Source organism: Oncorhynchus gorbuscha, linkage group LG21 (genome assembly GCF_021184085.1).
Source record: "Oncorhynchus gorbuscha isolate QuinsamMale2020 ecotype Even-year linkage group LG21, OgorEven_v1.0, whole genome shotgun sequence".
Classification (NCBI taxonomy): domain Eukaryota; kingdom Metazoa; phylum Chordata; class Actinopteri; order Salmoniformes; family Salmonidae; genus Oncorhynchus; species Oncorhynchus gorbuscha.
Window position 1 is genome coordinate 27,315,717 of NC_060193.1, and position 13,948 is coordinate 27,329,664.

A 13,948-nucleotide genomic window follows, 5' to 3' on the forward strand; every position below is an offset into this window, starting at 1 on the left:
TGCAACAGAAACCAACGGTCACCTCCACTTCAGGACAGACAATCAGTCCCCAGTCAAAGACAATAGACATTAGCTAGATATACACTTTAAGAACATAAACATAGGCTATCTCTGACGACCCCAACAGTAGCCCCTGGAGGTTATTAACGTTTATGGAAGGTTAATTCCCTCAGGTGTAGGTGGGGTTAACCCGTTAAGTGTTTATCCAGTGATGGAAAAAGTGAAACAACCAAGGAACTCCTCACCATGCAGGTGAAAGGTCAAAATGGATTGATTATTCCAGTGAGGAAAACAAACAGGGGAGAATAGGTTCAGGTAATAAAAACTTAGTCACTTAATGAATGGGTCCCAAATGGCACCCTATTCCCTACATAGTGCACTACATTTGACCTTATGGACCCTGGTCAAAAGTAGTGCTCCATATAGGGAATAGGGTGTCATTTGGAACTCAGACAATGTCATAGTGAGAGTTGACGAAGCCACCCTCTGTACGGGTTCTTACAGTTTCCATTTATTTTCATAAACTGTAGCCTACTAAAGGTATTATTTGAATATGCCCCTGTAATTCATAAACTAATGTAAAAAATAACAGAAAAAAAAAAAAGACAAAAGCAAACAAATGAACTTTATAGGCTTTGTGGAATATCATCTTGGCTTTAAATAAGACCACTAACAGAGCCCAGTAAAACCAGTGAGCACATGTTTTCCTTCCCAGTCAGAACCAGTAGTAGTGACTTAGGGATCCATTTGGTGTGACATCATTATAAATGCTCTCATTATTTTGAGTTAATTTAACCTATGCATGACTAAACAGTTGTCTGTGAGTACAGTACCTTACAAATATATACATATAAGTAAACACATATAAAAAAAAAACAATATGTTCTTGAATTTGAGATGTTTTCACTCCTTATGAGAAGACTTTCAAACATTGATTGAGACCTTTTATATTCCAGGTTGTTATTTCATTATATTTTAGGAGTGCAACAGTTAATTGAGTCCCCTTTCTGAAAACCCTAGTAGTTTAGTTCCAGTTCTTGAAGAACTGCTTGAAGATGATCGTCTCCCTCCCCTGTGGTAGAATCTCCACCTGTAAGAGAATGCAGAGATTTGACTACCCGGTCATAACTGTTTATCTAGTGCATCATATACACATAAACCACCCTACTATATACACACAAAGCATTTATGACACTGGGTTCATGACCTGGTGGTTACACAACACACTGCGCAGTGCAATGTTATAATGGAGGAAGACTTACATGGAATTTGACTTACTGGACTTAAATATGCAAATTCTACTGTTTTCAAGTATAATAAAATCATGACGCTATCACTTGCTGACGTTATGCTGCTGGGTAGACTTAATGGGTGGACAATAAGAAAATAATGTCTGGGTTTTTGTCATTTGTGAGATCATGCTTGACTCACCTGTGTTTTCATCCTGGGGTAGTTCATCTGTTGGATGAAGTCATCTGCCATTTTCAAGGCCTCCCTTTTCTCCTCTGCATTGGCTCCCATACCTGTCAATCATAACAAGTGGGATAATGTCTCACCTCAGTCTAACCCATAGAGGTCTCAGTAAGGTCTCACCATGATAATGTCAATTCACTTTATTCAATACAAACACGGATTAAATGAGTTTTTAATGAGACACTGGATATCTAGTTGGATATCGAAAAACGTATTCCAGGGATACATTTCATGGAGCAGAAATATGCTAGTTGAGGTTCACATGTTTTCCTCACCTTTCCAGACGAAGATCTTTCCATTGGCCCCGTTGTCTAGAATAAAGCAGTCGTCACGCACCAGAAGGTCCTTGGCAAATGGGCTTTTTTCAGAGACATTGGTCAGCTTCATCTTACCTGTCGCATCGGACACCTGTGGAGGACAACAACACCGGCCATGACTTTTAGTTAATTTGTGATCTAGTTCACCTTGTTTGCTCTTGGGGGGAAAAAGAGACCCAAAGTATAGCTAGCTGTGCTGTGCAGTCTATGTTCCAAAATACCTCAAATGGGGTGAGCTATCCATTTACAATAGTACTGTTGTAATGCAATAGAACATTTCACGAGACACACCACTGTTTAATAATAGAATTGCAATGTCCAGCCACCTTGTAGAGGGAGGCGGAGTTGGAGACGTCTGCTTGACTGTCCTCTTCTAGAGTGCTCTCTGCCAGCTCTAGCATTGGTCCCAGCACCTGTCAATCACATGGCAGAGTGGAACATGGATTGTGGTGAGGTTTATAAAATTAAAAAAAAGTCAGTTAGATCCTCAACATCATGTCAGCAAACTCAGTCCACAAAACAAAAGTGCTTGTGAGTAGACTAGTTTGTGACAGAATGGAAGAAATTGTAACTTGTCTGACTAACTATAGACCCATTACCTTTGTATACCTCAATATCAAAGTCTCTAAATATGCCTAGACATTAGAGGATTGACAAGTCTCTAGGTGTGTGACTTTGTTTTAATTTGCTTTTGGAGGAAAGGACTATGTCGGCCATTTTACCTTGAGCATCTCCGGAGGCTCCTCTCCCTCACTGATGTCAGTGATGCGTGCTTTACCATGTCTCTCAGTGTCGCGGATCAGGCTAGCAATCTCACGCGACTTCTGCTTCTCAAACATGTTGGCCTGCGAGCCGATCCACGAAAATATGGTCTAAAGACAGACATGTTTTTAAAAACATTTTATAAGGCTTACTTTATTGATCACTAAATGAGAGGGAATTGGACATTTGGATTTGGCAAGGCAACAATGTCATGTTCCCCTCCCCCCACCTCTCCCCCTCTCTCCCCTGCCCCTTCTCGCCCTTTTACCTCTCCCCCTCTCTCTCTCTCCCTCTCTCTCCCTCTATCTCACCTCTCCCAGGTCCAGGATGAAGCAGTCTCCCTTGTTGAAGCTCTCCCAGCTCAGCTCCACCTCCTTGGCACGGATGTTGCGCTTCCCTTTGATCTGGTACAGCCTGTGGACCGGCCCTGACCCACCCTGGGGTCGCCTGAAACCCGACTCCACACCACCGTCCTACACGCGTGAGTGTGTGTGCGTACGTATGTTTTTTGTTGTTGACAGAGAGTGAGTAAAAGTAATAGAAGAGAGGAAAAGAAAGAAGAGAAGAGAACGGTAACAATCTGAAAATGTTGTTTATGGTCGATTCCTCTTATCTGTATTTAACCAGGAAGTATTTGGGTTTTTACTGGCTAACACTTCAACGAGAGAGATATGGAATGACATGGTAAGAAATTATGCAAAGTAGTGCTTCTACAGGAAAAACATGACATTTACTGGCAATACAGGACTCAATCCTAACACAAGTTAGGATAAACATGCATTACTCATAGTGGACCCAAATCTAATGTGGGAATCACATGGATTACAAGGTTCCAGATACAATAAGTCACACATTGATGTCCATGGGCAAGTTTCCACATGAAATCCCATACACGTGCATTTCTCAAGATAGGATTGGACCTTGTGTTTGTCAGTAAAAATGAACTAGGAGTATCCTCCCTCCTCCTGCCCACCTTGTAGCTGACCCCCCTGGGGAAGAGGTTCATGAACTCTGGGGCCTCGTAGCCCTGGATCTGGCGATGCTGGATGGGGTCACCACCCAGGAAGTTGTCCAGCTGGGTAGCCAGCATGGCACACGCCACCTGCTCGTCACGAGATGACTTCTCACCTGGGAGGAAGAGAAGGGGGGGGGGGTGAAGGTAGGGAAAGGGAGAAAAGGGGGAGAGTTACAAAAAAGAGAATAGTCAGGCGGTAAAGGGAGAGAGAGGTTGGGTGAAATGGGGTGCATAGACTAAAATGAGTGACAGGTACATAAAGACAAAATAGGGAGGGTTCATGTAAGAGGTGGAGGGAGGGGTCACGAGCAACAGAGAGGCCAGGGAGAGAGCGGAGAGGGCGCTTTTTGAGGGGAGCCCTCTTCCATGCAATGACAATTGGCTTAGTGTCACCTAAGCACCGGATACATGCTGGAAACAACAGCCACATTTGAGTACTATAACAGCCCTACTGCATTTTTTATGAACACACACACAGAACCCAGCCCTTTCCCCTGGGGAGCTCTTCTCCTCTTTTATTTCCCCCATCCCCATTCTCTCATCATCCTTCCATCCATCCGTCTTAGTCTCCGTCCTCACATAATCAGTCGTTGGGTCAGCGTCGCGGCGTGTGTGTCATCACGAAACGCATGCAGGTTATTAGCTTTTCAACCGCGGGGAGGTTAATTAGGCGTGTACACAATGGGTTGGCTCGTAGTTTGGATATACAGAGCAGTACTGGATACGAGCTTACGAGGCCCCATCCGTGGAAGATAATAGAGGGCTCTTATGCCAAGAGTCTGAGGCATCCTTTTCCATCCCACTCTTACATGTATCCACTTTCTAATGTACACAGATAGTCCTCGTCCTGCCCTATGATGACCGCAACTCACCCATTCCATCACAGTTAGTTGAGTCGCACACTCAAATGCTCCTACACCTGTTTCTATTGAAGCTCTGGCAAATATCCTTATAGATCAAAGCATTGTCTTGTACTTCAATAAAGGGTATGTGTTGGAGTATTTTACTACATAGTTCTGCAGGTTTTTATGGCCAGTATCTTATTAGTGGGACCTCATGAGTTGCTCATGAACATGTGACAGCAAAATATCCAGACCCTCTCAGAGTAGGAGTGTTGATCTTGCATCAGTTTAGCCTTTTAGATCATAATGAATAAGACAGGGGAACCTGATCCTAGATCAGCACTCCTACTCTGACACGCTATGTGAATACAGGCCCTGGTCAGTAGAAACTCTGGACACTACTTATTTGACATATACAGTGCATTCGGAAAGTATTCAGACTCCTTGACTTTTTCCACATTTTGTGATGTTGCAGCCTTATTCTATAATTTATTAAATAATTGTTCTCCCTCATCAATACCCTATAATGACAAAGCAAAAACAGGTTTTAATACATTTTTGCTAATTTATTAAAAATAAAAAACTGAAATTTCAGATTTACACAAGTATTCAGACCCTTTACTCAGTACTTTGTTGAAGCACCTTTGGCAGCGATTACAGCATAGAGTCTTCTTGGGAATGACGCTAGAAGCTTGGCACACCTGTATTTGGGGAGTTTCTCCCATTCTTCTCTGCAGATCCTCTCAATCTCTGTCAGGTTGGATGGGGAGCGTCACTGCACAGCTATTTTCAGGCCTCTCCATAGATGTTCGATCAGGTGCAAGTCCGGGTTCTGGCTGGGCCACTCAAGGACATTCAGAGACTTGTCCTGAAGCCATTCCTACATTATCTTGGATGTGTGCTTAGGGTCGTTGACCTGTTGGAAGATGAACCTGATTGGTGGAGTGCTGCAGATATGGTTGTCCTTCTGGAAGGTTCTCCCATCTCTACAGAGGACTCTGGAGCTCTGTCAGAGTGACCATCGGGTTCTTGGTCACCTCCATGAACAAGGTCCTTCTCCTCCAATTGCTCAGTTTGGCCTGGCGGCCAGCTCTAGGAAGAGTCTTGGTGGTTCCAAACTTCTTCCATTGAAGAATGATGGAGGCCACTGTTCTCTTGGGGACCTTCAATGTGGGACCTTATATAGACAGGTGTGTGCCTTCCCAAATCATGTCCAATCAATTTAATTTACCACGGTTGTAAAAACATCTCAAGGATGATCAATGGGAAACAGGATACACCTGAGCTCAATTTCAAGTTTCATAGCAAAGGGTCTGAATACTTATGTAAATAAGGTATTTCTGTTTTTTATTTTCAATAAATGTGCAAAAAAATCTAAAAACCTGTTTTCACTTTGTCATTATGGGATTTTGTGTGTAGATTGCTGAGGATGTTTTTTAAAATGTTTTTATCCATTTTAGAATAAGGCTGTAACATAACAAAATGTGGAAAAAGTCAATGGGTCTGAAAACTTTCCGAATGCACTGTTAACACGCACCCATTTTCCGTAACCTCACCTATCCACATGTGCAGGTCTGCCCCCTGGTCCCCCCTGTGCTCCAGCACCAGGTAGGAGTCTCCGTTGAAGAAAGCCCCCACCTCAGCCGGCTCCAGCAGCACCGCCTTCATCTTCTCCACCCGCCACAACTTCAGCCCCGGCTCCCGTGTCTCTGGTCCAAACTGGCCCGGCGCTGCCTGGCAGGGGAACATTCTGCATTGGGAAGAAGCAGAGGAGAGAGTGGGTCAGTGGGTGTGATGGTGGTGGGGGATGGACGGATGGATGGTAGGTAGGATGTAGGATTATGGGGAGGGCGGCTGCCTGGAAAGGGAGCATTCTGCACTGGGTAGAGGGAGTGGGTCAGGGGAGGTGAGGGTGGAGGATAAATTAATGGTAGAGTTGGGGAAGGGAAAGTTGGAAGAGAAAGGGTGTAAGTGGAGTCTGTTGTATTTTCTGGGTTGTGAGAAGGGGTGTATTTCTTTGCTATGAAGTGAAACAAATGGAGATGGGGAGTTGTTGCCGCTGGAGGTGGCAGAAACAGTCAACTAAGGGAAATTGCTTTCACTTGGCAAGAACACCGATTTCCATATTGTAAAGCAGACAGAGAATGGAGTGGATGGGTGAAAACTCATATAACCACAGCATGAAAACAATCACTATTTCTGCCGGAAGACAGAAACAGGGAGATAGAGGTGGAAATGAGTAGAAGAGAGGATGCAAAAGGAGGGGTCAAGTTGCTTGATGAAGACCATAGGGGTAGATGGGTTACATCATTGTTGTGTAATACGACAGCACAGCAGGCAAACCGACCCATACAACACTTGTGGTTGTACAAAAGAGGGTGTGTCTGCAGGGTCGAGTCGTATCACGTCTCACATGCACACACTGAACTAAATATCTCTCCCTCTCTCTTGCTCTCTCTCGCGTTCTCTTCTCCGTCTCTCTCTAGCCACAGTTTCCAAAGCTTTAATATACACAGCTTTATTGATTCATAGTACCTCTGCCATTGTTATTTCCCTGTAGCAATCCGATTCAGTAAGTGATAGAGTCATACTCCAGGGTAAATGAATGTTGGATGGTGTACAGGCTACACTCAAGTCACCTGGCCTCAGACAGTTGTTCCGGCTACACTAAACGTGGCCAATGTCCTTTGGCAGACCTTTGTTTGTGTATAAAATGGAAGGTGGGTGGAATATCATGGGAGACAGGTAGTATCGATGTTTATCGTTTACAACCTATTCACCCTGAAACAGAGCTCTATGTTGATTGTTTTGTATGGTCTATCCTCATTCAATGGGATGTCCTGTTGTTGGTCTTAAAGTGGCTGCTTCACTGTCAATCCAGCAACGTTACACCTAAAAACAAGTCAATCCAAGGGCTATATGAGTAATAAGCAGGTTTTAATGGTGTATTAGAGCTGTAGTAAGTAGACTACGTCACAGTAACACTACTCACCAAAGAGTTCACCCAACTCTCACAGAACATGTGTAGCTGCACTATAATTACACTCTAGGTAACTACCAGGTGACGTGGGAGCCAGACTGGCAAAGGCTTGGTTTCCACTCTATATTTGTAATATCAGCATAAAGGGTCATGGCCTGGATATTGGGTAACCTTGAAAGAAGCCAGTCCTTTAATGTCCAATGAAAACATTTAGGAAAAACATGTCCCAAAGAAACGAAAACGCTCTCTCACAATCCAGCGCATGCACAAAACATGTTTTCATAAAAATAGAAATAAACAATGTTGCTTTAACTAAAGCTGTAAAAACTCTTGGCGTGGCATTGAGTTGACAGTTTTTTTCAGTTATACCGGCGCCACTGAAAAAACTTTGGTGCTGATAAAGTGGGACTGAACCGGCTTGGCACGGCCATTGCCCATCGTAAAAAGGTTACATGACGATGGGAGGTCATGGCTAGAGTCAGCAGCTTCGAGCGCTCACAAACGTCTTGAGTCTGCAACTATGCGAAGTTAACGCTCCACCCCTGAGACAAAGAGCACGGCTGTTCGGATCAGCATCTATGGAAACTGCAACTGTGACTCACTCACTCTCTCCCTCCAAACAACCGCACAGAGCCGTGGTTAACAATCGGCTGAATGTTCTTACTGAGAGAGAGAGAGAGAGAGAGAGAGAGAGAGAGAGAGAGAGAGAGAGAGAGAGAGAGAGAGAGAGAGAGAGAGAGAGAGAGAGAGAGAGAGAGAGAGAGAGAGAGAGAGAGAGAGAGAGAGAGAGAGAGAGAGAGAGAGAGAGAGAGAGAGAGAGAGAGAGAGAGAGAGAGAGAGAGAGGGGGGGGGGAGAAAGAAAGTGACGCAAACACGCTAAGTTCTCGCCGGTCGCTATCCTTGATTCGTCTTTAGATCAAATACATATCCACTGATATGGAAACAGCAGCCTTTCGCTCTTTCATAACATGGTGTGAGCACATAGGTCAACAGGTTCATAATTGCTTACTCATGGAAAGAATTCACATGTGGCTGGACAGCGTTTGAGTGTTTGTGGGCCACAAAGCAGAAGCGGTACACAACACATGCCTAAACCCAGTTAAAGGATCAGCTAAACCCTTTCCTGATGCTACTAGAGCCGAGTCACTTAATACTGTTGAGACTGTCACAAACACAAAACGGCAATACATGTGAAACTAAACCTGAATCAATAACTTTCTATTACATCACAGGCAATGATTCATGTATAAAGGAGGTGCAGGCGAGGAAGTTCATGCACGTCCCTGCTGAAAACAGCAGCATAGACCAGCATAGGGTGGTGCGCTGCTGTGTTTTTGCTGGTGCCCCAGCAAAACCATCATCCAAGTGCTTCATTATTCAAGGCATTACATAGATCACAAGGCCTTACTTTGAGGGCCTAGTTTTTCCCCAATACAGTGGCCACATCAGGCCTGCAAGTCACATCTTGCTGACTTGCAAAGTGATGTTTAATTCCTATTGGAATCCAGCCAGAGTGGGGATATCCAACAATTGTAACTTGTATTCACTCACAAGCTAAATGTAGAATGACTGCCAGGGGTAGAAAGTGGAATGAGAGAGACGACCTAAACCATCTAAACTGGAACAACCGTTTCAGTAACGGGCGCAATAAAGTCCAACTAGATTCGTTTAGAAACATGTATGTTATGTCTCTTTGTGTAGCATACGACTCATTAATGAATCAATCAATGTACATGCAAAAACACAACAAACAAAACATATATTGAAATAGAGCATGCTGGGAAATATGGAAATGATGGCCATGGTTTTGACATACCAGCTTGACCATTCTGGACCAGCATAGACCAGCATGGACCAGCTTGGTCAGCAGCATACCTGCATTACTAGCATACCAGCATGAGCTGGTTGACCAGCCAAACCAGTTAAACCATGCTGGTCAGACCAGCTTGACCAGCATGGACCAGCTTGAAATGTAGGCTGGTGTATGCTTTTTTTCCAGCAGGGATTGCAGGATCCCAGTGAGGAGGATAGAAGCTAAACTCTCATGCTACCTGGCAGCAAGACTATTAGGCCCTTGTGAAAGCAGAACTGACATATTAAATCCAGTTAGCAAAGTAGATGAAAAACTAAACCAGAGAATCAAGTCAAAACAAAACAAGCTACTAAAAGTAACCTGTCAGAAAATGAGTAATGGGTAAAAAAGAGAGAGAGAGAGAGATAACACACATGCTAGCCTAGGTATACTGCCAAATAGCCACCACCAACCCCCACACACAAGGACTGCAGGCGGGCGACGGTAGGCGTCAGGGTTACAATGCTTAGACAGAGTCGTGAAGAGGAAAAATCCCTGGTCCACTTAACTGCATGATCCCCTCGGCTAGCTCCGGCACCGCACCTGACTCCAGCTCCATTCTGCCTGATGGCCGCTCGTGACTGTGGGTGTGAGTGGACTGAGGGGGCCTGGGTGAGGAGGAGTGTGTTGGTGCTCCTCACCTGGTTAGCTTATATGAGGAAGGTAACGTGAGCCTGGGGAGTGATCTGAGCGGCCATGGCGAGGGCGCTCTGTGGGGGAAGAGTCGGGTTCCTGACAAACGCTAAACACCACGGTGATAATCATGACTGCTGGGCCTGCCTACTGTTGCATTCCTCCCCACTCTCACCCTCTACTGCCTCCCCCATCTCCCCTCTCAACTGCCTAGACACTTTCCATGGGCCAGGGGAGGAAGGAGGGAGGGAGGGACGAAGGGAGAGGGAAGAGATGTTTCCTAACACTGACAGATTGCTAATTCTGATGTGACAGGCAATTTGTAGATTGCCCCTGACCATGAACAAATGAACACCCTCCTTTCCTCGTCTCTTGTCTCTCATGAGCATTGATTAGAATGGACTGGACAAGACGGGACAATTGGTCTTCATTGCATCTCCCACTCAGTCTCTTCCATCCAGATCAGTGATCAAGGAAAAAAAACAAGGGGACAAGGAAAGGAGGCAATATAAGAGAACTGGGACGTAGCCCAAGAGACAGGGAACCGAGGCCTTTGGCCTTGAGCAGCAGAGCGGCCTATGGCCTCAAGTCAGATGGAGATTGATAGGGATGGCGGGAGAGATAGAGAGATGGGGGTCAGAGATAGGATACTGGGGTCATTGAGCCAATCAGATCATTCATGCGCTTTTAATCAGAGGGAGAAATATGAGAGGGGACAAAATACAGGCAGACAGAGGGAGTGTCGGAGGGAGATATGAGAGCAATTTGCCACGTGTCTGTGTGTGTGTGCGTGCTCGTGCGTGCGTGTGAGGGAGATAAAAATGAGGTGAGAGGAGGAGCAGCGAAGTAGAGAGGGATGAAATGCAAGGGGAATAATTACATTGAGATAGGTGATAAAGGACTTACGTACAGAGCAGAGTCCATAAACAATCTCGAAACAGAGAGAAATAGGGAGGAGAATAAAGAGATAGCTCAACATTTTATGATGGATAGCGATATTGAGAGAGGGTGGAGAGAAGGAGAGTAAGAGGGAGGGATGGAAAGAGGGAGGCAAGCGAAGTGTGACTAGTTTTATTGTTCCGTCTCAGATTCAAGATCCAGATGGAGAGATATAAAAATGGAGTGCCTAGGAAAATATGTCCCTGCTAGGCATCCCAGATAAGGAAAAATTGTGGAGAAAATAAAGACGATGAAAATAAGGGAAATGGGGAAAAAGTAGTTAGAAGTTATTTTGTAGAGCACTTACCTTGCAACTTTAGGTGAGGAGGAAATGGATCAGGACACGTCGGTGCAGACAAAGAGAGGAAATGCACTCATGCAAATAAAACACGTCCATATATACACGCACGCACGCACGCACGCACGCACACACACACACACACACACACACACACACACACACACACACACACACACACACACACACACACACACACACACACACACACACACACACACACACACACACACACACACACACACACACACACACACAGAGACTCTCAGACACAAGCTCTTCCTGTCTCTGTCTCATGCAATCATAGCCCAGCCCTGTGGTTTACAGAACAATGAAACTGCAGAAAACGACTTTTTCTTTAAGTAAAAAGAGAGAAACTAGGGAAACAGATAGACCGTGAGAGTAGGGCTGAACGGAGAATGAATAAGTTGTGTGAGAGTGCGAGGGTGTGGCATGAAGGAGACAAAATTTTCAGAAAAGATTAAGAAAGAGTTGTGCACCAGCAAAAACAGAGCGAAGGCACCAGCAAAAACAGAGCGAAGGCACCAGCAAAAACAGAGCGAAGGCACCAGCAAAAACAGACCGAAGGCACCAGCAAAAACAGAGCGAAGGCACCAGCAAAAACAGAGCGAAGGCACCAGCAAAAGCACAGCAAAGGCACCAGAAAAAAAACGTAGCGAAGGCACCAGCAAAAACAGAGCGAAGGCATCAGCTAAAACGGAGTGAAGGCACCAGCCAAAACGCACCAGGGAACCAGCAAAAACAGAGCGAAGGCACCAGCCAAAACGCACCAGGGAACCAGCAAAAACACAGCAGGGCACCCAAATCAACATAACCAAACCATCCAGTGTTACTCATCTATGGCCTATCACATAGACACACTTTGTATGGGGAACACTCTCCAAGCTGACTGCTCAACCACACCACTGTATAATGACATGGCCTTCTTCACAGTGACATGAGCCTGGTAATGATTAGATCTCTATTTGACCCTTGTGGATTCCCTAAGTATAGGGTAGGCTGGACCAATGCACATATTTCTTGAAACTCGTGTTTCTATTTTTTATTTGGGGAACTGATTTACAGGAACAGTGTCCAGCCAACCCCATCATTTAAACCTTCTTTTCCATATTATGTTTGCTTGTAGTCAGTCTGGACAATGGTGTCTCGTCTTTAATGGCCTTATCAGGATACCCATACTTGCATCCTAAATTGTTGGCCGTTTGACTATGAGAAAATATTAAGTTTAATAGTGCGAGACATTTCGAAAGTCGAGTATAGGCATACTTTAAATTCCTGCATGTCATACTCTTTTCGGCTTTGACAACAGCTGATGAATTAGATATGGGGATGCGCTACCGAAATCAACGAATAGTGGGAAACAACGCAATCACGCATTATCAGTATACGAAAATATAATGTTAATAGTATGCAACGTTTCAAAAATCGATTGTGGTTTAAATGCCAGTATGTTATAGGCCTACTCATTTCGGCTCTTCATCTACTAGAATATGATGCACACTTTCCCACAATGCATTGGAAGAGGTGAGCTGCGAGTGATAGGACTTAGTTATTTTCAAGTAGCCAAACAACAAAATTAGGCTACTTAATTGGGAAGATATCCGAAGCTTCTGCGACGTTCAAATGTATACTAAGTCGTTTTTGTTATCCTTAAAATTATGACGAGTAGGCCTATTGCATCGTAGGCAACATCTATGAAAACAAAAGCCTTTCTTAATTTTTTACCCAAAGCAAATTGCTGTATTCTCACAGAAAAGTCTTTATTGTTCTCTTGATTTTCACCTGAGATTTTAAACCAAATACTAAACTATCTTTTGATTTCAGAATGTGTCCGCACTGGGGTCTCCAGCCTGGTCTCAAAGACTAGACATAACATAGTAAACATCAAGCCTGGGCACTCAAATTGGTATGATATGTTACGTTTGGGTACTTGGATGTAGCTGCGTTATTTATGTCATATGACATATCAGGCCTTTTGATTTGAATGGTTTTGGATTGTTTTAGTTTTGTAGGCTAACTATTTAATTATTTAATGATGCACTATGGCGAAATCACTCCGCCATTTCCTGGTTGCTCAAATTCTGATAGTTCGCCTAATTTCAGTTTATGTGATAAAACAAGCAAGTATAGTGTAGATAATTATTGTCCCATCTAAACCGCTGTGAAATATCTTTCCCGTAACCCAAAATATTTTATTTTCAGCTGTTTGAAGCTGGTGAATCTTACAGAACAGATCTACCGCTTCTTAGACTTACTTTCAATGAGAATGACAGATCAATACTGAACAAAAGTATGAATGCAACATGCAACAATTTCAAAGATTTTACTGAGTTACAGTTCATATAAAGAAATCAGTCAATTTAAATAAATTCATTAGGCCCTAATCTATGGATTTCACATGACTGGGCAGGGGCACCCCACCTCAGACCATCCCGCATGTGAAGAAGCCGGATGTGGAGGTCCTGGGCTGGCGTTGTTACACGTGGTCTGCGGTTGTGAGGCCGGTTGGATGTATTGCCAAATTCTCTAAAATGACTTTAGAGGCTTATTACAGAGAAATTAACATTACATTCTCTGACAACAGCTCTTGTGGACATTCCAGCAGTCAGCATGCCAATTGCGCGCCCCCTCAAAACTTTAGATGTGTGGCATTGTGTTGTGTGACAAAACTGCACGTTTTAAAGTGGCCTTTTGTTGTCCCCAGCACAAGGTGAAACTGTGTAATGATCATGCTGTTTAATCAGCTTCTTGATATGCCACACCTGTGAGTCAGGTGGATGGATTATCTTGGCAAGGGAGAAATGCTCGCTAACAGT

At 44.2% G+C, this 13,948-nt stretch overlaps 1 protein-coding gene across 1 annotated transcript; it reads right to left on the bottom strand.

The window, feature by feature from the left end:
- Window positions 1-489: 489 nt before the first annotated feature.
- LOC124008650 (macrophage-capping protein-like) lies at window positions 490-11,274 on the bottom strand. The gene is made up of 9 exons (XM_046320126.1): window positions 11,121-11,274; window positions 5,966-6,159; window positions 3,526-3,680; window positions 2,864-3,025; window positions 2,513-2,662; window positions 2,117-2,203; window positions 1,749-1,881; window positions 1,432-1,523; window positions 490-1,090 (listed from the first exon to the last, which is right to left on the bottom strand). The coding sequence occupies exons 2-9, from the start codon at window positions 6,156-6,158 to the stop codon at window positions 1,025-1,027; spliced, it is 1,038 nt and encodes a 345-aa protein (XP_046176082.1). The 5' UTR covers window position 6,159; window positions 11,121-11,274; the 3' UTR covers window positions 490-1,024.
- Between the last annotated feature and the right edge of the window lie 2,674 nt (window positions 11,275-13,948).